Here is a 23,815-nt window from a genome sequence, read left to right on the forward strand (position 1 = left end):
TGTGTGTGAGTATTGAGGCTTCTTGGAGAGGGAAGGGCAGGGAAGGGAAGGGAGTTCAACCTTTCACTTCCCTGGCACTTGATGAATTTAATAGCAAATCTGTAGGTACAAGGACTTAGAAACTCATATCCATAGGAAACCATTTCCTGTTCTATATATTGGGGTAATTTGGAATACATAATGCTATGATTTAGATTAGGTATCCCCCCAAAGTTCATGTGTGAGACAATGCAAGAAGGTATAAAGATGGAATGACTGGGTTAAGAGAGCCTTAACCAATCAATGAATTAAGTCCCTGGTAGGGATTAGTTGAGTGGTAACTGAAGGCAGGTAGAGTAGGACAAAATATATACCCCAAAAACATGCCCCTATTGACCTACTTCCTGCAGTCATACCCTACCTATGTAAACATATTTAGCCCAATGGTGTAAAGGCAAAATTCCAAACTTCTAAATAAATCTTCAAGCAAAATTTCCTGAAAAGTTACTCTGTCCTTTGCTTATTGCATAATAAGTGATTTTTTCATTTTTTGAAATATAGGGGATATTATGTAATATTTTCTTGAAATCTTCAAAATAAAGGTTTTTAATTTTTTTTTGGTGCTGGGGTTCTAACTCAGGGCTTTGCACATGCTCAGAAAGCACTCTACCACTAATACCACTGAGCTACAGTCAAGTGACAGATAATTTTTTAAAGGTTTGGAAGGCGATGCTTTTTTCCCCTTTTGATATTTTTTCTTTAAACATCAATAAACAGGAATTGCATAATTACCTTTTATTACTATTCTACAGTGTGCCAGATATTGTCAGGGTTTTCATTAATTAAATGCTTTATTGCCCTCAAAACAACTTTACAAAATAGGCACTATTATCTCTGTTCAGTAGAGGAGGAAGCTGAATTTAGAGAGGTGAAGTAACTACCCAATGTTATTTGAACACAACTGGAAATAGTGAAGTAGGCATTCAAACCCAGGGCCAACAGACACCAAGATTCATGCTCCTGCCACCCCAACACTGTGCACACTACACTGAACTCTTTAATCTTGAGAAAATGGGTAGCTTTGCCTGTGTAAAACTATAACCTAGATTTCCAGAGAGAAATAGGTTGTCTCCTATATTAAGATTAAGTGATCTCCAAAAATCCATTTAAACAACACAAGTTTATCAGAGACCAGAATGTTTTGGGATGTGAAAAATCTCAATAGTTCAATTGAAGATGCCCAGAGGCTCTATTATCAGCTACCACTTTCATTTTATGAGGACCTAGGAGATCCTTAATGCCACTACCAATATTCACAGAGATTTTTAAAATGCTGACTCTATATCTTCCATTCCTTAGAAATAAAATAAACTGTGATTTTAAATATTTAGTCCCCAATTTTCATAACTATATCTGCCAGGATAGGCTGGGTTATGCTGTAATAGTGAGCAACTGTAAAAATCTTGGTTGCTTGGTACAGTAAATATTCATTTCTTGATCATACAAAATTTATCATGGATTTGGTTGGCCCTCCAGGGCATGTACCCTCCTATATGGTGATTCAGAGACATAGGCTGCTTCCATCTGTTGATTCTTCCATTTCAACACAAGGCCCCTTCCACAATCACAATGACACAAGAGAGAACCGAGAATCACAAATAGTGTTTCACTGTCTCAGCCTACAAATGACTCTTCGCAACTGCTCATATTTCATTAGTCATAATAGTCACATGAACCTGCCCACTTGCAAGTGCAGCTGAAAAATATAGTCTTCTGTGTGCCTGCAAGAAGAGGACAATAAGATATTGTTGAACATTTGTGATGTCTACCTAATAACCTGCAATATCTATTCTTTCATGTAGGTATAGAAATAGTCATTTGAAAATAGAACTGCTTATTCCAAATGGGTGCCAAGTGCATAAAGACTTCTCTCAGTATGCTGCTGTTTGGGCTTACCACACAAAAATACTTAACATTTCTTTGGTTTTTCTCTTCTGCCATTAGTAAAAGACCACAGAGGGGCATATGAAAGATAGGAGGGAAGAAGTAAGGGAAAATAAAACCCACTGGATCCACCTCACATCTCCACATTGATCTTTGCAATTATTCTAAATCCTAAGAATAAGGGAAAAAGTAAAAAAGGAGTTATTTTTTAAAAAATTATTTATTGCATCAGGATTCTCTAAAGAGACATAACAAACAGTTTAAATATACATATAGAAAGAGATTAATTATAAAGAATTGACTGGCACAATTATGGAGCCTAACAAGTTCCAAGATTTACAGTCAGCAAGACAAGAAACTCAGGAGCGCTGGTGGTGTAGTTACCACCCAAGTCCAAAGACCTGAGAACAGGAACACCAATGGTAGAGTTTCAGTTCAAAAGCCATCAGGCTCAAGAGACATTTTTTTTTTTTTTTTTTTTTTTTTTTTTTTTTTTTTTTTAAGAGCCAGTGTTTCAGCTGGAGTCCAGGCAGGAAAAGGCCAATGTCTCAGTTCAAAGGCAGTTCAACAAAAAGAAATGTTACCTGAGTAACATTTTTCCTTTATTTTTCTCTTCAAGCCTCCAATTGATTGGACAAGATCCACTCACCCCGTGGAGGAAAATCTGCTTTATTCAGTCTACTCATTCATATCAATCCCATCGAGAAACACCCCCATAGACACTTGGAATAATGCTTGACTAAATGTATAGGCACCCCATGACATATAAAATTGACCATCACATCTATTTTCCAATGGTACAAGAAGGAAAATCCACAAGCAAGTCTCAATATGTATAAGATTAATTTCAGAACAGATGACAGGGGAAATTGGTAAAAATCTGTTGTTTTCTACATACTGCATTCCTAACACAGACCCTTAACATGCATTAAATGAGTGAACTACAGGCACATGCAGAAGAGTAACTCCATTAAATGCTGTGGAGACTGAAGGAGGCAGAACTTTGGAGAGGGAGGGAGACCTACAGAATGACTAGAACTTTCCTTGGGGTACTTAATCCTCAGAACCTCTCACTCCCTCTTTTGTATTCCTCTTTTCCTGAAAACTCTATCACCATGTTTATTATTTCTATGGAAAAATGGATCCTCGGTGCTAATCAAGTATATTAATTATGAAACAAGTATATTAATCAGGATTTCAGGGTTCTCCAGAGAAATAGGACCAATGATAAACAAAAGAGGATATTGAGAATTGACTGGTGCAGTTACAGAGGCTGAGAAATTCCACAATCTGCCATCTGCAAGATGGAGACCAAGGAAAGCTGATAGTATAATTCAGTGAGTACTAAGGTCTGAAGACAGAAGAAGGAGGATGTCCCAGCTCAGTAAGAGAGAATAAATTCACCCTTCCTCTGCCTTTTTGTTCTTTTGTTGTTGTTGTTGTTCTATTCAGACCCTCAACAAATTGGATGATGTTTACCCACATTGGTGAGGTTGGATTTTCTTTACTCAGGCTACTGATTCAAACATCAATCTCCCTCAGAAACACCCTCACAGACACATAAGTAATGTTCTACCAGTTATCTGGGCATCTCTTAACCCAGTCAAGTCAACATATAAAATTAGCCATCACAACAACTAACCACAAAACTTTGGGAACATAAAATGGTTTTAAGTAGGGAGGATGCCATCTTAGACTATTCATTATGGGAGATGAATGTAAAGAAAAATTTCTTGTAATAGCATTATCTAGAGCTAGAATCAGATGTTGCCTTAAAAAATACTCTACTCCATTGTTCATGATCTGCCTTCACTGTAGCTTCAGAGGGTTTGGCTAAAATTATCAAGCACAAATTGTGTAGGTTGGTGGTTCTAATCATCTGTCCTTAGCTCTGGCCATGTACTTAATTGCTGCCAAGTGTTATTTCCTGGCCAACTCATATCAACATAACACCTGCTATAATATAAATGTTGTTTCTTCCCCTCATAAGTTCTATGTTGAAACCTCATTACCAGTGTTATGTTATGAAGAGATGGCGTCTGTAGCAGGTGATTATGTGATAAGAGCTCACCCTCATGAATGTAATTAGTACCTTTATAAAAGGGTACTCTGCTAAGCATATGAGGACACAGCTAGGAGGCATAAATTGTGAGCCAGAATGCAGACACTGAATCTGTGGGTGCCTTGATTTTGGACATCCAGTCTAAAGAACTATGTAAAACAAATTTTTGTTGTTTATAAGCTTCTCAGAATAAGGCATTTTGTTATAGCAGCCTCAATAAACCAAGACTATACCTGTAATTGAAATGGACAGTAATTAATTCAAATGGACAGGGGTTGCATCTTGAAAAAAATGTTTAGCTTCTCAAAACTAATTTTAATGACTGGAAATGGCAATTTTGGGGGTATAATTAGTGTAATTATTAACTTCTCTCTACTTTTTGGTCTTCAAAAAGTTTAATGTAACTGTTTACATAAGAGGATTACGATATGCAGGTATTGTGAAAATCCAAAGACGTATCTAACATAGATTTCTGCCCTCTAAAGAACAATAAATAAGAAGGGTGACCAGTAAGAGTAAAATAGCCATACTATAGCAGGATCATTCGTAGGGCAACCAAAAAATAACTAATTTAAATCACTTCTTAAGGGTTATTGTCCTTCGAGTTAAAACTGTCATTCACTATGTCAGAGCCCTCTACCACGTACTTCATGTACTACAAAAGAAAGCAGTTAACATGAAGTGAAATTATGAAAAATCTTTCTCATTTCTACTTTTCTTCCTCTAGATCCTATCTCTGGAGGCCGCACAGGTTCCTTTCTCCCATTTGGCTTCTCTTTAACATTCCTTATTCACTTGATTATCCCAGCTTCCCAACCTTTGCATCAGTCCACAGGAAGCTACTTCCTTCCAACTCTTCATTGCCAGAATCCACTACGCTTGGATTATACCGTGTACGTTTTAGAAAAGAGATCCAATAAAAGAGTCTAGGAAACCACGCACTGAATTCCTATGTTCCGTATTTCTTAAATGCTTCAGCTACACTTAAGGTTTGACCAAGAGGCCAGAAGACTGGGCTCCCTGCCCAGGTGGCAGAGACGTGTAATTAAGGGCTTGCAGGCAGTCCAGGCTGACAAGCTTGGGGCAGCAACGGCAGCCGTAAACGAAGCGAAGTCCGGGAGGAGTAGGAAGCGTGTCCACAGAAGCCAGACACAAAATTCCACACCTCCCACGCTTCCCGTAAGGAAGTCACGCTCCGCGAGGCCAAGATGGCGTCGCCTCCCTCGGCTGCGTGAGGGGCGGGACCGAGCGTCACGTGACCGCCCCCACCGGCCGCGCGCCCCCGGTTACCCCAGGCACGCGCTGGGAGCCGGGCGGCCGAGGGGGCGGTGCCAATGCCCCTTACGGGGCGTCCACCCGCGTTCCCTCCGGTTTTCCAAGCTCTGTCTGTCCCAGCGGCGTCCGGCCCGAGTGGGTCTAAGAAAGAGGATGCCAGGCCGTGCAGAGGCAAAGAGGGGTTGCGGATCGGGGTCCCTGCCGCCGTGCCGAGGCGGGAGGTCGGAGCCCCCAGCAAGGGGAGGAGGAGACTGCCGGGGACGTCCTGGCGGACAGCCAACCGCGCAGGGCCAGGCTGTTTAGGAGACTCAGGGCATTCCAAACAGGCCTGGGGAGCCCACTGGGTGTTGGGGGTCTGAGCCGATCGGGTCAACTCCGGCACGGCTTGGGCATTTCGTGGGTTTCACATCGTCACCATCCAGCCTCAGAGCCCGCAGAATTGAAAAATTGCTTTAGCCAAATGTTCTCTTCCCTCTAAGGAGAGAGGCAGAGCCCGTCAGTCCAAGGGGACTAGAGCGGGATACCTGGCTCTCAGAGGGCGGAGGGGTTGGAGAGAGCCCTCCTTGACCATCAAATGCCCCCTTGTCTGTTTCCATCTCTGCTGAGTGGGCTTGGCCGCGCTGACCCCGCTGGAGGAGGGACAGACGACGTTTGGCGGGCTCTGACCCTGCTGCTTTCATGTGGCTGCTGACAGGGACCCAGGGGGGAACAGGCATGGGGCGCGGCCTCGCTTCACTCCCACCCCGCCTCCCAGGCGGCGGGGTTGAGGATGTGGAGACGTGAGGGGACCCGCCGGCTGCCCCGGCTCTCCAGGACTCCGTCAGGCACCCACGCGGGGCTCCGAGGCGCGCAGGCAGTGAGCGGAATCCGAGCCCCAGCCTCACCATGGGGCATAACGCGAGCTGGATTTCTCGAAACGCCAGCGAGCCGCGCAACACGTCGGGCGCCGAGGCGGCGGGCACTAACCGCAGCGCGCTCGGGGAGTTCGGCGAGGCGCAGCTGTACCGCCAGTTCACCACCACAGTCCAGATCGTCATCTTCATAGGCTCGCTGCTCGGTAAGCCACCTGCGGGGCTGCCTCCGGGCCGGGCTTCCCCGAGGGCACAGGCTCCGGGAGCTGCCATCCGCGGTAACCCGAGCCTCGTGGGTTGCAGGTGCTTGGCCAAGTGCGATAGTTGAAGGAGGTTTAAGAATCCCGGGGTAACTGCAGTGAAGTTAAGCAGGAGTGGTCGAACCCAACCCATAAGCTGAAAGCAGAACAGTTCCGACAGGTCTTTCTCTTGGCCCAAGGTTGGTGCCAGATCTGGGCAGAGGTCATCCTCCTCGCAGAACGCTTTGGGGTGTGCGAAGCGCTGTGTACCCCATTCCGTACCCCCAGGGTACCAGGGAGCAGCGGTGAGCTCCAGCTCTTGTTTACAAATAAGAAGATTCTGTGGGATTTTGTTGCTGATGAAGGAATGTTACCTTCAGTTAAAGATGTATTTCGCGCTACTATCTATTCCCTATATAAAATATTTTTTTGTAAGTCTTAATTTGTGCGTATTTTATGGCTTGCCTCTTCAGAACACTGACCTTCTGATAAACAACCCTGTGAATTTAAACTTTATGTTGCCTTCAGCTATTTTGAAAATCCCCAAATAAAACAAAACCCATCTTATTTCTCTACTTATATTTTGTTTGAAGTACAAAACAAAGATAGCATAAAACAGAACAAAACAAAAAACCCCAAACCAAGTGCAACAGATTTCTTCCCTTGTTCAGGGAAAACTGATGTCCACTAGTAAGAATTTATGTAAAAACTTACGTCCACTAGTAAGAATTGCCTGTACTTTTCACTAGTCTTAAACGAGACTACTTTTTAGAGCTCTTTAAATGACAGATAATACAATTAATATTCATTTCAGTTGAGGTTTGTTCAACATAGTGCACACTATTTGTAAATATGTGTAAATTCTCTGATGTGAATTAGAAAGGTGCAAAGAGATCCTTTATGATTATATGTGATATATGCAAGAGTAATGTTAAAGTTCCAAAGTCCGGATAGGTTACTTTTCCCAGTATTTGTGAATTTCCATGGAAAACAAGTAACTGACATTTAAAAAAGACCATATTTGGAAGAATTTTAAGTGTTTGGAATTTCCCTTCATATTTTCTCTAATTGTCATCATTCCATTCCAGTCCATTCTTTTGCAATATTTGTCTTCCATTTTTTGTCATGAGTGCATTGTTAGGAGTAGACATTACTGTGACTATGTCTAGATGGTGTGTGTTTTAAGATGCATTTTTATGAGTGAATATTAAGTGCACATTAACAAAAGCTCGTGTTCTGAAAAATTTCAACATTCATTTACCAAATACTTACAGATACTGGGCATGCTACTTGGAGTTAAATTTCAGTATTGTCACACTAACAGGGTAGGTTACTGGGGAGGCAGAATAAAGGTTTATAAATTTTGTTTTTGCAGGTTTTTCCCTGCAGAAATAAAATTTGTGTCCGTGTGTGTGTGTGTGTGTGTGTGTGTGTGAGAGTGTGTGTAATTTTCCCCATTGGTAACTTTGAAGAAAGATGGTGTTTGGGAGTTTTGTTATGATTCAACTAAAAAAAAAAATTGAGTACTATTGAAGTAGAAGACAACATGTGTGTAAGAGACAGCAAATAGTGGACATTTAATAAGTTACTTCTACTTCCCATGTCCTTTCCATTTTTTAGCTTGCATTGGATTTAGGAATTTCTAGATAAATATGCTTTTATTTCAGCTCTTTTCCACATAGCAGTTCTGAGTGACATGCAAAAACTTCTTTCATGGATCTCTCAAAAAAAGAGACTAATTTTCTCTTAATATGACTGCCTTGACCTAGGAGGACATATTTGCCCCCTTTCACATTACTTGGGCCCTCCTAAGAAGGATTCCATTTGCTCCTTTCTATTTTCAGAAAATATAAATATAGACAGTATTTTTGGTTTCCTTAAAAGCTTATCTGGATTGTAATATTGCCCTGTGTATTTATTATTTATTGGTATTCTTGAGTCATTGTTCTCTAAAGAGCTGATCCCTTCAAATATATCTATGTACATTCATATTCTTCTGGTAATGCCAGTTAAGGCCCACAGCTTACTTCCTGAGCCATGTGCAGTTAGCTGCAGGACAAGGAAACTTGGGAGCTTAGTTTGAAAACCCTCAAATAGAGAAAAATAATAGATTAGGAGTAGGAGAAAGGTTAAATTGTGGGAGGATGGAATAGTATCTAGAATAAATAACTGGTTTAGTCTACCTATTTCTTCTGTCCCCAAACTTAATCAAATGAGTTTCTCCTTAATTTTTTCCCTTTAAATGAATTCAAATATATTTCCCATATTCTCAAAATAGATTTCTTTTTTGTTAGGCTTTTCAGAGGCCCATTATTATGTGAAAATAATTCCTTTGTACTATTGATGTCTTGCAGCTCTTTTTGGAAACTGTTTTAGTGCCCTGCAATAGGAAAAATCTCTAAAAATTTGGAATAACTGTAATATTCCAATCATTGGGAACATTATTTGCTGCATTGAAAATGAACTCACGAGTTACATATGTTATTACTCAAATGATATACATTTTGGGAATTTGTGTAAACTCGTTTTTATCAGATTTCTTTATGAAACATCTTGGGATATCTTCAGATATGAAGAGGATCTTGAAAGAGAATAAAATAATTTAGATCCTCTTTTGGCAAATAGATGGCCCACACCATTTTAGTTATCAACAGTATGAAATCAAAGACTCGACAAGATTTGGAGTCACCATTTCTAATAAATACTTTACATTGAACTCCATAGGATTAACTTTTTTTTCCCTCACTCTCCATGGATTCTCAGTTCAAGTGCTTATAGAGCTGGGCTCCTCTTTGGTGCTTTGCCTTTAAAAAGGTCAGCACTTATGACCTAGCTCATTACCTCTAAACTACTCCTGCACAGATTGCTTGTCATCTGTGCCTATCTTCATTGTAGGCATAGGGTATATATTTAAATAAATGAATTTTCTGTTAATTAAAGAAGATTATCCCTGTGGACAATAGCTAGCATTTCTGTATCCTGCACCAAATTTTATTTTAGAATATTTAAAAATAGAGAAATAAGCTTTCCTTCTTCCTGCCAAACCACTATATGTATGGGTCTTGTTTTCAAGCTGTATCTACTTTCCTTACTTTTGTAAACTGAATATTTGCACCCCCCAATTCATATGTTGAAGTTCTGAATCCAGTGCGATGGATGGCATTAAGAGGTGAGGCCTTTGGTAGTTAATCAAGTTTAGATGAGATCACGAGGGTGGGGTCCTCATGAGGATCAGTGCCAGAGAGTTGCTTGGTTCTCTTCCTATCCTGAGAGAATATAGCAAGAAGACTGCTGTCTACAAGCCAAGAAGAAGGTCCTCTCCACAACTTGTCCCTGCCGGTACCTGATCTGGTACTTCTTAGCTTCCAGAACTGTTAGAAATAAATGTTGTTTAAGCCATTTCTATTATGGTATTTTGTTATATCAGCCTGAGCACACTAATACACTTAGAGATGTAGAGTGAGCCAGCATGAGGATTGATGACCCCAAGTAATGGTCTAATTTATTTGGGACTTGATTCCATGTGGTGGTTATTAAAGTATTCATTTCAAAGGGAAGATGGGGGTGCTGCGGATGTAACTCTATGGTAGAGCACTTTTCTAGCATGTGGGAGACCTTGGGTTTGTTCCCCAGCACTGTAAAAAAACAAACTAAAGGAAAGATTGGGGACTCACTTGATGAATATGTTCAATAGATGATATGAATAAATACCATTTTTTATGAAGAATAAATTTTATTAATAACTTCTTTCCTGAAATTTTACTTAGAGCTTGTGATACAGAATTTAATTTTGTAAGGGCAATGTTTTTATCTTGGTGTTGTTTATTTTTTATTCTTTTTAGATACACATGATAATAGAATGTATTTTGAATTATCATACATACATAGAGTATAACTTATTCTAATTAAAATCCATGGTTAAACATGATGTGGAATTACACTGGTTATGAATTCATATATGTACACAGGAAAGATATGTCTGATTTATTCTACTGTTTTTCCTACTCCCATCCCCACTCCCTTCCCTTCATTCCTCTTTGTCTAATCCAACAAATTCTATTCTCCCCCTCTTCCTCCTTATTGTGTGTCAGCATCCTCATATCTGGCCTTTGGTTTTTTGGGATTGACTTATTTCACTTGGCTTGATAGTCTCCAGTTCCATCCATTTTTGGGCAAATGCCATAATTTCATTCTTCTTTATGACTGAGTAAATGAACACCATTTTTGCTTATACTTACTAGTATTCCAGCAAATTCCTGTCTGGCACCAGTAATGTTCATGATACTTGATTGATAAATATACATGTGCCTTTCATACTAGTTGATACTAAACAGATACTAGCTGAATAATTCTTGGAATTCTTCACTTAAATGTTTAACAGAAAATGTGTTAATATTAGCCTGTACTTGTAATTCAAAATTACACAGAATGATTTTTAGTTAGCCATAATTATAGCCAATAGTAATGTAATACCAATAGCCTTACTTCTACATGCTGTTTCTTTTGGCACACCTACAAACCTAGTAGACAACATCAAGAATAAAGGATCCTAAATTAACTTAAGGAGTCAGGAAATGGTAGGGTGATAGTCTGGTAGATGAACCTTATATAATTGCCTCACTTTGTCTTAGATTTCCATATGATGGAGGTATTCCCAATCTATTCTTTTTTTTTTTTTTTTTTTTTTGGCGATGCTGGGGATTGAACCCAGGGCCTTGTGTTTGCGAGGCAAGCACTCTACCAACTGAGTTACATCCTTGGCCCCCAGTCTATTCTTTTATAATATATTAGGCAGAGAAAATCAATCTGACCTCCATCTGAATGAAATTCTGGTTGCTGACCATATGCTTCTCCTTTCTTGACCTTTATATGCATATCTTTTTACTTTCCAATTCTTCTTGGAATTTAAATTTTTAAAAAACTTTAAGAGTTTGAAAAACCTTTTAAAAAATGTAAGTTTATTGATAAAATTTGTTTACTATAGAATTCACATGAAGGCTACTACTCAGCAGTTTTTAGTATATTCACAGAGTTCTGAAACCATCACCATTATTGAATTCCAGAACATTTTTATCATTCCCTGAAGAAACCATATTCCCATTAGCAGTTGCTCCTTCATTTCCCTCAATACCCTGAACCATAAGCAACTGCTGAATCTACTTTCTGTCTCTAAGGATTTACCTGTTCTAGATATTTCATATGGAAATGGCTAGAGTTATACAATATGTGATCTTTGTGACTGGCCTCTTTCACTTAGCATATTTTTAGGTTCCATCCATATTGTAGCATGTATCAGAATGTCATTCCTTTTTTATTGCTGAATAATACTTCATTGTATGGATATACTACATTTTGTGCATCCATCCATCATATGATGACATTTGAGTTATTTTCACTTTTTGGCTATTATGAATAATGTTGCTATGAATATTCACATGTATGTTTTGATGTAGACATGTTTTCAGTTTTCTTGGGTATATATACATTGGAGTAGAATTATTGGATCATATGGTAACTCTATGTTTATCCTTTCTAGGAACTGCCAGACTGTTTTCCAAAGTGGTGGCATAATTTTATATTTCCACTGACAGTACATGAGGTTTCTGATTTTTTCACAATCCTGTCACTATTTGTTGTTATTTTTCTTTCTGAGTATAGCTATTCTAGTGGATGCGAAGTAGTATATCATTGTGGTTTTGATTTATATTTCCCTAATGACTAATGTTGTTCAGTACCTTTTCATGTGCTTATTATTCACCTTGTGTATCTTTGAAGTAATATCTCTTCTGATCTTTTGTCCATTTTAAATTGAGGCATTTAAACCTGGTATGGTGGCATGTAACCGTAACCCCAGCTAGTGGGAGACTGAGGCAGGAGGATTGCAAGGTTCAGACCAGCTTGGGGAACGTAGTGAGATCCTGTCTCAAAACAAAACAATATAAGACAAAACACAAACAAAAAGGACTGGAGATTTAGCTCAATGACAGAGTACTTGAATGAGACCTTGGGTTTGATTCCTAGTACCACAAAAATATAAATAAGTAAGTAAACAGGGTTATTTGTCTTTTTATTGTTGATTGTCAGAGTTCCTCATATATTCAGGATACTAGACCTTATCTGATATATGATTTGCAATTAATTTCTCCCACTTATTGGGTTGTTTTTTTCATTGTCTTGTTATGTCTTCTGAAAGAAGAATTTTACCTAATTTTTTGAACTTACCTAATTTTTTGTTGTTGTTGCTTGTGCTCTTGATGTCATATCTAAGAAACCATTGCCTGATCTAAGGTTATGAAGATGTACTTTTAAACTTTTTGTAAGAGATTTATAGTTTAGCTCTTTGATTCATCTAATTTAGGTCTTTGATATATGTGTGTTTATTTTTGCATATGTGTGAGCCAGGAATCCAAATTCATTCCTTTGCTTGTGGATATCCAGTTGTCTGAGCATCATTTGTTGAAAAGACAATTCTTTTCCCGGGCAATTGTTTTGATGCTCTCTACTGGATCTTGTGAAAAATTTTTATGCCATCATCCTATTGAAGGATTATTGTAAATCTTTGACAAGGAATAAATAAGAGGAAAATAAATCTCTTTTCCCTTGGGTAATTTGTGTTCTTTAGAAACATGATCTAGAAACAGAATTTCCCAGAGTCATGGAGGAGACTAATGACATTCTATAGCATATTCATAGAGACTTATTTGTAATAGAATCAGGTAATAACTTCCTCTGTTTTTCTATTCTTCAACCTAAGTGAGCGATAAGATTCATTTAATATGTGCTAATAAATCTTGTCTGTGTTAGAGCTCAGTCTTTTGTAACTGATGGGATGTTGATAAATTATCTGGCTGTATCATAACTGCTATATTAATGTTTCTAACAGGAACCATTGTCATATAAATTAGCTAACTCCAGAAACATTTAAAATAATGTCACCTTTACAAATGTTCCAGTGGCAATAAGCTCATTGGAGCAGGAGGACATATCTATTTAAAATGTGGCCAATTGTCTTATTTTTCTCTAATGGTTCGATTTTGTTCTGGACCTTACTCTATCTGTGATTCTATACTATTGAAATACACACATTCTTTGCTTTAGGATTAGAAATTTAACCTTTGCAAGAACCCCATCAGAGCTGTGTCTATATGGTGTTAAAATATCCCTTTATATGTTGATGGCTAAGGTATAATGGTAGACATTGGTAAACAAAAGTAACTATTATATCTATCATAGGAGATATTGATAGATAAAAGTAACTAATTTACTGTCTGAATTTTTCAATTTAGCCATTTTTATTTTTGGTCCAAAGTATCATCTCCAAATATTCCTACTGTGAGTAAAGTATGCTTTTTCTTTTTTATTGGATTTTATAGAATGGGAGGAAATTTATCTCAAAATAAGAAGAAACAGACATGACTGTATTTTCCTCTGGGATGTCTAAATCTCTGAAAGTATTTCTTCCAGAATTTGTCAACGATTTTCCTCACATACCATTTTTCTGAATAAGCCATTTAAGTTGAGGAGTGACTGGAAGCTATTGGGAAAACTGTTATATTGTCAAGGAACTTCCATGTTAGCTGGTCAGAAAATTGTTAGTTGACATATAGCATAAAAACTTAGAGGAGTTTTTGCCTAGACTGGAAGGTGGGAGTGACTGTGGGCAAAATTTGGAAGGATTTACCCTAGGCAACACTAAAAAGCAATAATAGCTTTTTAGTATCTTCAGAATGTTTCTAACAGGAACCACTGTCATATAAATTAGCTAACTCCAGAAATATTTAAAATAATTTCACCTTTGATATCTTCAGAAATATCAACCCTCACTTTCAGAGTTTTTAATTTACTTCTTAAGTACCTCTGGCTTTTTTTTCAACCTTTTGGATGCTAAGTGATGTTATTCTGAGTTGCTTATGTGTATGAGTATCCTCTCTTCCAGTGTCTGTATTCCATACTTTTATGGTGGCATGCTATAGAAAGAAACCATGTTAAATTATGACATTAACAGCTGTTAATGTATTGACTTTTAAAGTTGCTTTTTAAATAAAGAAGTTCACTATCTTAAGCAGAAAGAGTGAATAACTTTAGTATTTCATCTATTTGATAACAATAGAGAAGTGAGTGGCATATATCTTTTAGAAACCTCCAGTCACATCCTATGGGCAAACCTATGGCCTGTAAGTCATTTAGAAAACTGAGGGTTTTAGACACATCTATACAGAAGCAGGAAGGTATCAGATTGATACTAGTATCTTGTTCTTTATGGTTTTAATTCCCTCTTTTATCTCTGCTCTAATCAACTTTCATAGATTTTCTGATTGATAATTTTGCATCTGTTAATCACAGGACTAAATCAATGCCCCAAATTGTTTACATCTTCTGTGTGCACCAGCTTTCATTGGTATGTGAAAACCATATTCCAAATCTTCCAACCACATTGCCCCAATCTTTGTGTTTTGCTCCTTACCCATTTGGGAACAGGGCCATGTAGGTGCTCCCTGACTCCATGGTAATGAAGGCTTTGTCCCAGTCTCCCTCCCACCCCCTACCCATGTTCTCTGTGTGTTGTAAATTCACCTGGCACTGCATATGGCATATTATGTCTCTTGTTTTGGGGGACTGGCAACATGCCTCTTCAGTGGCACTCAGTCTTACCTATAAATTAAATTAAACCCAGGTACATTTTAAAGCAGTCCCCTTGATAATTTTAAATATACCATTTCAGATCGTTACCTTGGGACCCTTATTACATCCACCAACTCTCACCTACGGTGGATCATTTTTGTGTGTTTTCTGAGTTTTTGATTGTGAGCTCATCTTTTTCTGAATCATTCTTTGAGATCTTGGTCATAGAAGTGGTCTTCAGAATAGTTTGACTTTTGCTCTTGCCAGGTATCTCAGGGTAATTGCCAGCCAAAGACCTCAGCCATAGGAAAAGGTACATTTCCTGTCTTCTCTGAGGTGGAGGACAATTTTTAACCTCTTTTTCATTGAGATGCCTACCCCTTGAATATTTTGTTTATGCAAGAATTTCTGGGGCTGGGGAGATAGCTCAGTCGGTAGAGTGCTTGCCTTGTAAGCACAAGACCCTGGGTTCAATCCCCAGCACCCAAAAAAAAAAAAAAAAAAAAAAAAAAGAATTTCTACTCCAACTCTGCATCTAGTATTCAGGGTCTAGTATCCAGTCCCTATATGGTTGTTGAAACCTGAAGTTAGCTTGAGTGCCTCTTTTCAAGGGCTGAAAAATAAAACCCCCAAACAAGCATTCCTTTCTTTGTTTCATGCAATGGGGAATTTCCTTTTATATCTGGTAAGCTCAGCTATGAATTTAAAGATGTCTTCTGTTTCACCCAACCTATTTTACCTCTTTGTAGCTGTGTTCTAAAGTCATAAAATTTAGTCTGCTGTGTTGCCACAATCAGAAGTTGAAGAATAAGCAAAACAAATATTAAAAGCAGAAAGTGGAATGATTGTTAGACTGGATTCCAGAAGACATTTAACCAAATAAAAATGTAATTTTATATGGTTCAAACTAATGTTAGCTTTAAAAAACCAGACATTTGTGCTGGAATAAATAAGGGTTAATAGAGGCTTATTAAAAATTGTGAGAGAATTACCTGAATTTTAAAATTCAAGGTGGATATTGGAATATTTGTGCTATTCGAATTTGAGTTTGGATGTGAAGAAATGAACTTTTACCTGGAAGGAGTTAAAGTGATCTCAGGTACAGTGAGAGTTTTGAGAAGAAAACATTCAAACCCATTTGTTTCACTCTGAACAAAAGTCAACTCAACATGAATCAAAGACCTAGAAATGATATCAGAAACTACGCAACACTTGGAAGAAAATGTAGGCCAACATGCCAACATATATAAGCACAGGCAACGACTTTCTCAATAGGATCCCTAAAGTTTAGGACATAATGCCAAGAGTTAATAAATGGGATGGCATCAAATTCAGAAGCTTCTGAATAGCAAAGGAAATAATTAAGAATGTGAAGAGAGCATCTATAAAAGGGGAGAAAATCTTTGCTAGCTACTCTTCTGGCAGAGGATTAGTATCCAGAATATAGAAAGAACTTGAAAAACTTTACACCAAAAAAACCCCAAAGAACCCAATTAATAAATGGGCAAACACGTCTCAAAAGAAGAAGTACAAATGGCTAACAACTAAGTGAAAAAATGTTCAACATGATTAGCAATTAGGGAAATGCAAATCAAAACTACACTTGAGATTTTGTCTCACTCCAATTACAATGGTAGCCATCAAGAAAATAAACAATAATAAATGTTGGAGAGTATGGGGAGTAAAAGGAACACTCTTACACTGTTGGTGGAATTGTAAATTAGTATAACCACTATGGAAATCAGTATACAGGCTTCTCAAAAGACTAGGAATGGAATTACCATATGACTCCGCTATACTGTTCCTTTGTATTTATCTTAAGGAATTAAAGTCGTCGTACTTCAGTGATATGTGCCATACCCCTGTTCATAGAGCACAGTTCACAGTAGTCAAACTATGGGACCAGCCAAGGTGCCCATTAACAGATGAATGGATAAAGAAAATGTGGTGTATATACACAATGGAATTTTATTCAACCATAAAGAAGAAGGAAATTATGTAATTTGCAGGAAAATGGATGAAACTTGAGGACATTATGTTAAGCAAAATAAGCCAAACTCAGAAAGTCAAGGGTCATGTGTTCTTTCTTATGTGGAAGCTAGAGCTAAGGAAAAAGGGAAAGAAAGGTGATGGGGTGGATGGGGTGGCTGGATTTCATGAAAATCAAAGGAAGATCTGTAGAGTAGAGGAAAGGGAGTAAGGGGAGGGAGGAAGAGAGAGAAAGGGAAAATATTGGGAAATGATATTGACCAAATTATATTGTTATATCATGTGCATGTATGAATATGTAACAAATCCCTTCATTGTGTACAACTAAAATGCATCAATAAAAATATGGAAAAAATAACCATTTGTATCTAAATACTTGTTTTTGATATATAATGTGGAACTTCAAAAATTTTACTGATGGATGAGTAAGAAAAATTTCCCTATTGTTTTACACTCATAGAACATTAAAATTATTTATATTTCCTTTTAATCACACAGTTTCTGGATATCTGAAAATGTGCCCCATAGGTTCAGTGCAGAGCCCCCTATTGAAGTGAGGCAAACTCACTTTGCAAGTGAGGAGTAGAGCAAGCCTGAAAATTGGGAGGGGGGCAAACTTGAGATTTTTAGCTAAAATAGTTTTAAACCCGATCTTTTAGCCTTTATACTTGAACTAGTGCTATACCTGTTGTATAGCTGATTCTGGGACTTCCATTCCTAAACTTAGATCAATCAGTAATTGTAGAACTTAATGATACAGCTTTGATTTGTGTAAGTTTGATTCTACTAAAATTTCATCATGAAGCTAGGGAATTATAAAGGATTACTGACAAAAGGAAATGATAAATGACTCTCTTCTCAAACTGTAAGTTATGGCTCAAACTCTGTAAGCCAAGTATAACCTTGAATTCTCCCAATTATTACTGTATCAATAAAAAAAAATGAAACCACACCCCTCTCTCAAACCCACACAAAGATTTCTTTTGATGGCTATGTACTGGAAACTCAAATGCTTCTGCATAGGAAATGTTTTTTTCTTTTGCTGTTGCAGTCCAAGCAATTTATGGAGAAATGTCTTCATACTTACTCAAACAATATTTTGATTGGTGGCCACACTTGATTCTGAGGCATCCTGGGAAACAGTTCTTTTGACCTGTACCCAAAATTAATTTGCTTCACCAAATCTAAGACACCGAAAAACTTTCAGTCTAAGCCACAAATGCCAGGCACCTTGACGCTTCAGATCAATTTCTAACAATGATTTATTATCCATTTTGGAACTTACGGCTTGGTATTTTGTGTTTGCTATGTTTTGTTTTTCCTTTCTGTGAGTAAAATAGAAGAGTTAGCAGCAAAGCATGAGACAAACTTTCTTTCCTGGATCCCTCACTTTTTTCCTTTTAATTGGTTTCAAAAATGCAGAAAAAAATTAACAAATCATCATAAACCCACCACTCATAAATAACAGATTTTATATATTTGTTTAAAATCTCTTTGTAACAAATATTTGTTTTCATATTTATGAAAAATTACAGGTATAATTGATTGATCCCTGCACCTCTCCTCAATGTGTTCTATCCCTTCTCTTTCAGAACCAGTCGCCGTGCTGGATCTGTTGTGCAGTAAAAACTTCCTTCATGTTTTTGTCTTGTTAGTTCTGCCTGTTGCTTGCCTGTGATGAAGTTTACCAGTCAAAACTTAGTCAATGACTAGAATAGGGATAACTGATTCTATATACAATGTTAATTTCCAAATGATGTCATGTAGTCTAGAAACAATATATGTGTGGAGTTTAAGAAATTTCTAGAGGGTCTCTAATAAGGACAGTCAAGGAGCATTTTGCTATTGAGACAGGAGTGCTTTCTGGTAATTTAGGTGCATTTGACCTTCAACTTATCTGCCAGCGTGATAAATAGCAAACAAGAAGACTGTGACAGCCTTACTTTTAATTATGCTTTCCAGTTTATACCACATTATTTCATTCCATCACCATCCATCCCATTCACAGTAACATTGTAAAATGATGCAGGGGACATTTTCTATTTCCAAGCTCTTTCCCCCTAACAGCACTGCTCTCTCCCAATAACAGGTGCATATCCACTGGTGACTCTTCTCTGCAGTATTCATTCATCTGTATACTGCAGTAATAATGCAGTATACAGTATTAGTTGCAGACAACAGAGCTGTGTTAGCTTTCTGCTGCTCTGACAAAAACTAAAGTTATCAGTTTATAAGTTGGAAAGATTTAATTTGGCTCATGGTTTTAGAGGTTTCAGTAAATGACCAGTTAGTTCCATTGTTTTTTGGCCTGCAGAGAGGTAGGACATTCATTGGGGGGAGCATTTGGTGGAGCAAAGCTACTCACTTCAGGCAACCAGGAAAGAGGTTGAGGGGAAGAGGCTGGATCTCAATATCCCCTCCAAGGGCATGCTCCCATGACCTCACTTCCTTCTAGTAGGCCCACCTCCTAAAAGCACCACAGGCTGGGGACTAAGTCTTCAACACTTGGGCCTTTGGGGGACACTGTAGATCAAAACTACAGTAAGATCTTACTGTCAAAAGAGATAGAGCTACAAAAGCATTTAGTAAAGAAAAACTTCACTTGCAAAGATGAATTACAAGGGAGTTCAGGCTTTAGAAGGGAGTTCAGACTTCTAAATATAGAACAGGTATTTAAAAGAAAAATACTTTAGGGTTGGGGAGATAGCTCAGCTGGTAGAGTGCTTGCCTTGCAAGCACAAAGGCCCTGAGTTCGATCCCCAGTACTGCAAAAAAAAAAAAAAAAAAAAAAAAAAAAAAAGCTTTAGTATCACCCAGTTTACAGTTACTATATTCATTGTGAAAAAAGGGCAGTTACCCTCTATGAGTGTTATAACCTCAAAAATTGTACCACATCTTTAAATACCAACATAAGCCAAATAAAGTTATAAAATAATAATGTTGTTATTATTAGGAGTCAAAGGCTTACGATTTCATTGTTTTAGGGGACAGGATGAGATAGAATAGTTTTTTTTTTTTTTTTTTTTCTAAAGCGTTTCATTTTGGTGGGGTTGGGAGTCAGGTAAAGGTGTCTTTTTTTCTGATTGTGGACACAGTGTGCACCCACCCACTCATGTTCATCTTGCCCACTTTCCTTGGGAACATCTTTTGGGTAGGACTTGGATCATAAACCTATACCCTCACTGCAAGGCTGTCTGCAAAGTGGTAGTTTTGGCTTTCCAAACAGTGTAGCAGAGGTTAGTAGAGAGTTGAAAGGATTACAGAGGGAATATTGAATGGACCAAATTGGAGTGTCTGCCACTTTCTACTTTACATCATTCTTTCAAAACTGCTCCTCATAGTACTTTGTTTAGCCCCGTTCCCATTTTGGGATTTAGGGGTGCACTCATGACCTTGCTGATCCTAGTATCCTGTTTCCCTGTCCATGGTGAGTAAGCCAGGGCTGGTCATGGAATCCCAGCTTGATCCATCAAGTCAAAGTCCTTGATGTAGCAACGCTGGTAGAGAAGTCTTCTTCTTCCAAAGGGTTTGCTAAGCAGGGACAGTAGAAACCCGGAGTTGTCTGCTTCGGAGAGAATGAGGATGGAGAGAATCAGAGGTGAGGGTAAGACAGTGAAAAAGGGAAAATGAAAGACAGACACAGGGATAGCAGAGAGGAGAGGCAGAGTAAATGAATCCTGCTGTTGTTTGATTCCTCAGTATCCTGAGCCCAGTTCTATCCCCGTGTGTTCTAATTACATAAACCCCAAACCCAAATCTCCCTTTTAACTTAAACTTGTTTGAGTTGGATGTCTGTCACACACAACAGAAATATCCTGTATGATACACACAGTGTTTTTGGTAATAAATACATATTCTGCATTTGGATGAAAGAAGTCAGAGGATTAGGAACTTGTTTAATAGCATATTTTTCATAGCCAGCAAGGCCTGATGCAATGGAAATTGGATGCCCAGGAAGAACCATGACTGAAACCCAGGCCATGAGAATTGAGCAGGTGCTAGAAATGGCGTGGCAGTTGGTTCCAGTTCACAGGAATGGAGGAGGATGGTTAAGGTCCAGGTGTGGAAGGTGGTGCTCAGGCTCGAAGAGTCATGAGCACGGGAATGTAAAGGTGCTGGAAGCTGTGGGGTTGTCAGAAGCCTGTGGCTGTGCAGCAGCAGAAGTCCAGAGGAGATTCTAACGGGCCAGGGAATATTTTGGCAAGTGTTCTAAATCAGCATTCAGCTTCTAGTTCTTTTTATCTCTCAGTTAAACATCTCTTTTTAGCAAAGAGCATTTACCACATAAGTAGTTGTTGGTAGCAAATTAGTATAAAATAATAGCAAGGGAAAAAAATCTGTTAGAAAAGGAAAATGTTGTCATCATTAGGTGTCGCTGCCCAGAAGATGACGAGCTTAATAGTCCTTGGATCGTCAGCTGCTTTCTGCTTTCCTGAGTGCTTACATGTGCTTCTGATCAGTGGGTAAGACTGTGGGTGAGTCCTCAGAAACACAACCCTGGTGTCAGTTAGTTCGTGGTGTGTGGAGGAAGCCCTGGATGTCTGGCAGGTGTTTGGTTGGGGGAATGAGTGGCTGGCTGTGTTTTCTGCTTCAAATGACCAGTGTCCAGCTCTCAGGATGGTTAATGCAGAGCACTTCTGTGAGGCTGAGATGAGTGTCCTTAGCTGATCAGAGCTGAAGGATGGCAGGGGAGATTGAGAACTTTGCTCCCATAAGGTCCAGGCCTCAAGTGCAGAAAAGTCCGGGAATCAAGTGCCAGAATCACAAAGGCATTGTCAAACCAAAGAGACAGAACAAAGGCAGAAGGCATAGACCAAGTGGTGAAAGGTGGAGAGGGGCAAAGCAGAGAGACCCTGCACAACCTCCCATCCATCTTTCAGTTTCTTTAGCACATCAAGCCCAGTACCACAAAAGGCCACTGACCTTTCTCAGCTGTTCTCTCTGCCCTGAAATGTTCTTCCCTATTTGCTTTCCATGGCTGGCTTATGTCCATCTTTGAATTGTAGCTCAAGTTTCCCTGACATTTATCTAATGTATCCCCCCTGCCAACCACCTCTTTCAACATATCACTCTGGTTATTGCTTTTATAACTCTGGAAATTATCTTGTTGGCATAGCAATCTCTTCTTTTCCATGTGAAGACAGGGACTTTGTTTCAAGCACTGCTGTGTCCCCAACATCTAGAATATGTGCCTAGCACAAAATTGGTGCCCAATAGTGATTGATTAAATGTAAAGCTTAGAGACAAATAAGACAGCTAATTAGATAACTATGATCCTGATTTACATGAGACTTAAGGGCCTGTGGAAATGAATATGAATTTTGTCCACAGTGGGGATTCAAACACACATAGCCATGTCCAGTGGACTGGAGCAGTGCTTACAAAGGCTGGTCTCTTGTTAGGAAATCATAAGGACAGAAAATTATAATCAGATTTAAATTAGAGCTGTTTAATAAGGAAATAAGACTGGCAGCATTTTGAATAAGGTAGCATAATGTATGTGGGGATGTCACTACAGATTTTGGAGCCTTTTGGATTCTAGACAAGTTAGAAGTAATGCCAGTCATAGTCTGTGGAACATGAGCCTTACTTTGGGAGAGTGGTTGAGAGGCACTGTTGTCATCAGGGAACTGTAGGTGACATTTGACTGTCTATGTTGACACACGTGGCCCCTACATGTGTGGGATCAGAGTGGGACCCTTGAGTTTCTGTCAGCTGTCATGGGAGCATCCCCTTCACCTCTCTGGGAAGGTTTCCCCAATAATGACATCTTCAATACATGGTACACATGTGTGTGGTTTGTGTGTAAGTATCACATCCAGGATATTGCTGCTGATATTTCTGTCACCACAAGGATTCTTCTCTCCTGCTCTAACTCCTTCTTATCCTTGACAACTGCCAATTGGTTCCCAATGTCTATAATTTTGTCATTTCAATAATGTTGTATAAATGGAATACTATGGTACGTAACCTTTTGTGTTTTTTTCACTCAGTTTAACTCTCTGGAGATTAATCAAATTTGTTGCATGTATCAATACTTTGCACCTTTTTAAATTTTAATTCCATTTATACGACTATATTGAATGAAAGAATGGAAACCGCACAACTTCCCTAATTTTTCTTAAGCCACAAAGCACTCTCAATTTAGAACATAGTATGTGTGGTCAGTTGAAAGAATCCAAGCACCAAACTTGATTTAAAATGATATGTTCTACCCTTGCTGAAATTCCTAATCTAGGCTGTTGCCTGGAAGAAGGCTAAAGTTGGGCAAAGGAGTCTAGTCTGTTCCTTTCCTACTTCAAGCTCCTGGTCAAGTTTTCTCAGCCCTCCAGGACTGGAGCTGGGCTGGGGTTGGTGGTATAGGGGGTGGAGGAGGGAAATACAGAAAATGTCTTACACGACTGATACTCTGATAAGTGGCTTCATACTCCTTTGACTATCACCTGTTTCCTTGATGGTGGGGACGCCCTTTCTGATTCTGTCTTCAGCCCCTGTAGGTGCCATTACACCTCCAGCTTCTTTCTGCTGAGGCCTGTTTGCCTCAAGTACAGACGTGACCCTACACCTCTCTCTCTCTCACACCTTGACCCTTGCCTATTATGTGGAAACACGCATGCATCCTTTGCCCCTGATGAGTTTTGGAAATTCAGCTGCCGACTGTAGCCTCTTCTTTGAGTAGCTCATCAACCCTTCTCTTGTCCTTTAGGTTTTTCAGACAGAAACACTGTGAACCCCAGTTGCAAGGTCTACAAATCAAGCTGTCTGAATGGGTTGTTGAAAGCCCCTTCTTAGACTTGAGGGGAGAGACAGGAACACCTTCCTTTCCTTCCTGGAAAGAACTTGCAGTGTGCCCA

The 23,815-nt window shown here is 38.8% G+C and overlaps 1 protein-coding gene across 1 annotated transcript in view; it reads left to right on the forward strand.

The window, feature by feature from the left end:
* The first annotated feature begins 5,374 nt into the window (after nucleotides 1–5,374).
* The window catches only part of Gpr176 (G protein-coupled receptor 176), a 122,595-nt gene continuing 104,154 nt past the window's right edge, over nucleotides 5,375–23,815 (forward strand). The window contains exon 1 of the mRNA XM_047542466.1: nucleotides 5,375–6,317. Within this exon, the coding sequence (XP_047398422.1) occupies nucleotides 6,146–6,317 (172 nt within the window). The 5' untranslated portion in view covers nucleotides 5,375–6,145. The remainder of the gene's footprint in view (nucleotides 6,318–23,815) is intronic.

The sequence above is a fragment of the Sciurus carolinensis genome, chromosome 2 (genome assembly GCF_902686445.1).
Source record: "Sciurus carolinensis chromosome 2, mSciCar1.2, whole genome shotgun sequence".
Taxonomy (NCBI): Eukaryota; Metazoa; Chordata; class Mammalia; order Rodentia; family Sciuridae; genus Sciurus; species Sciurus carolinensis.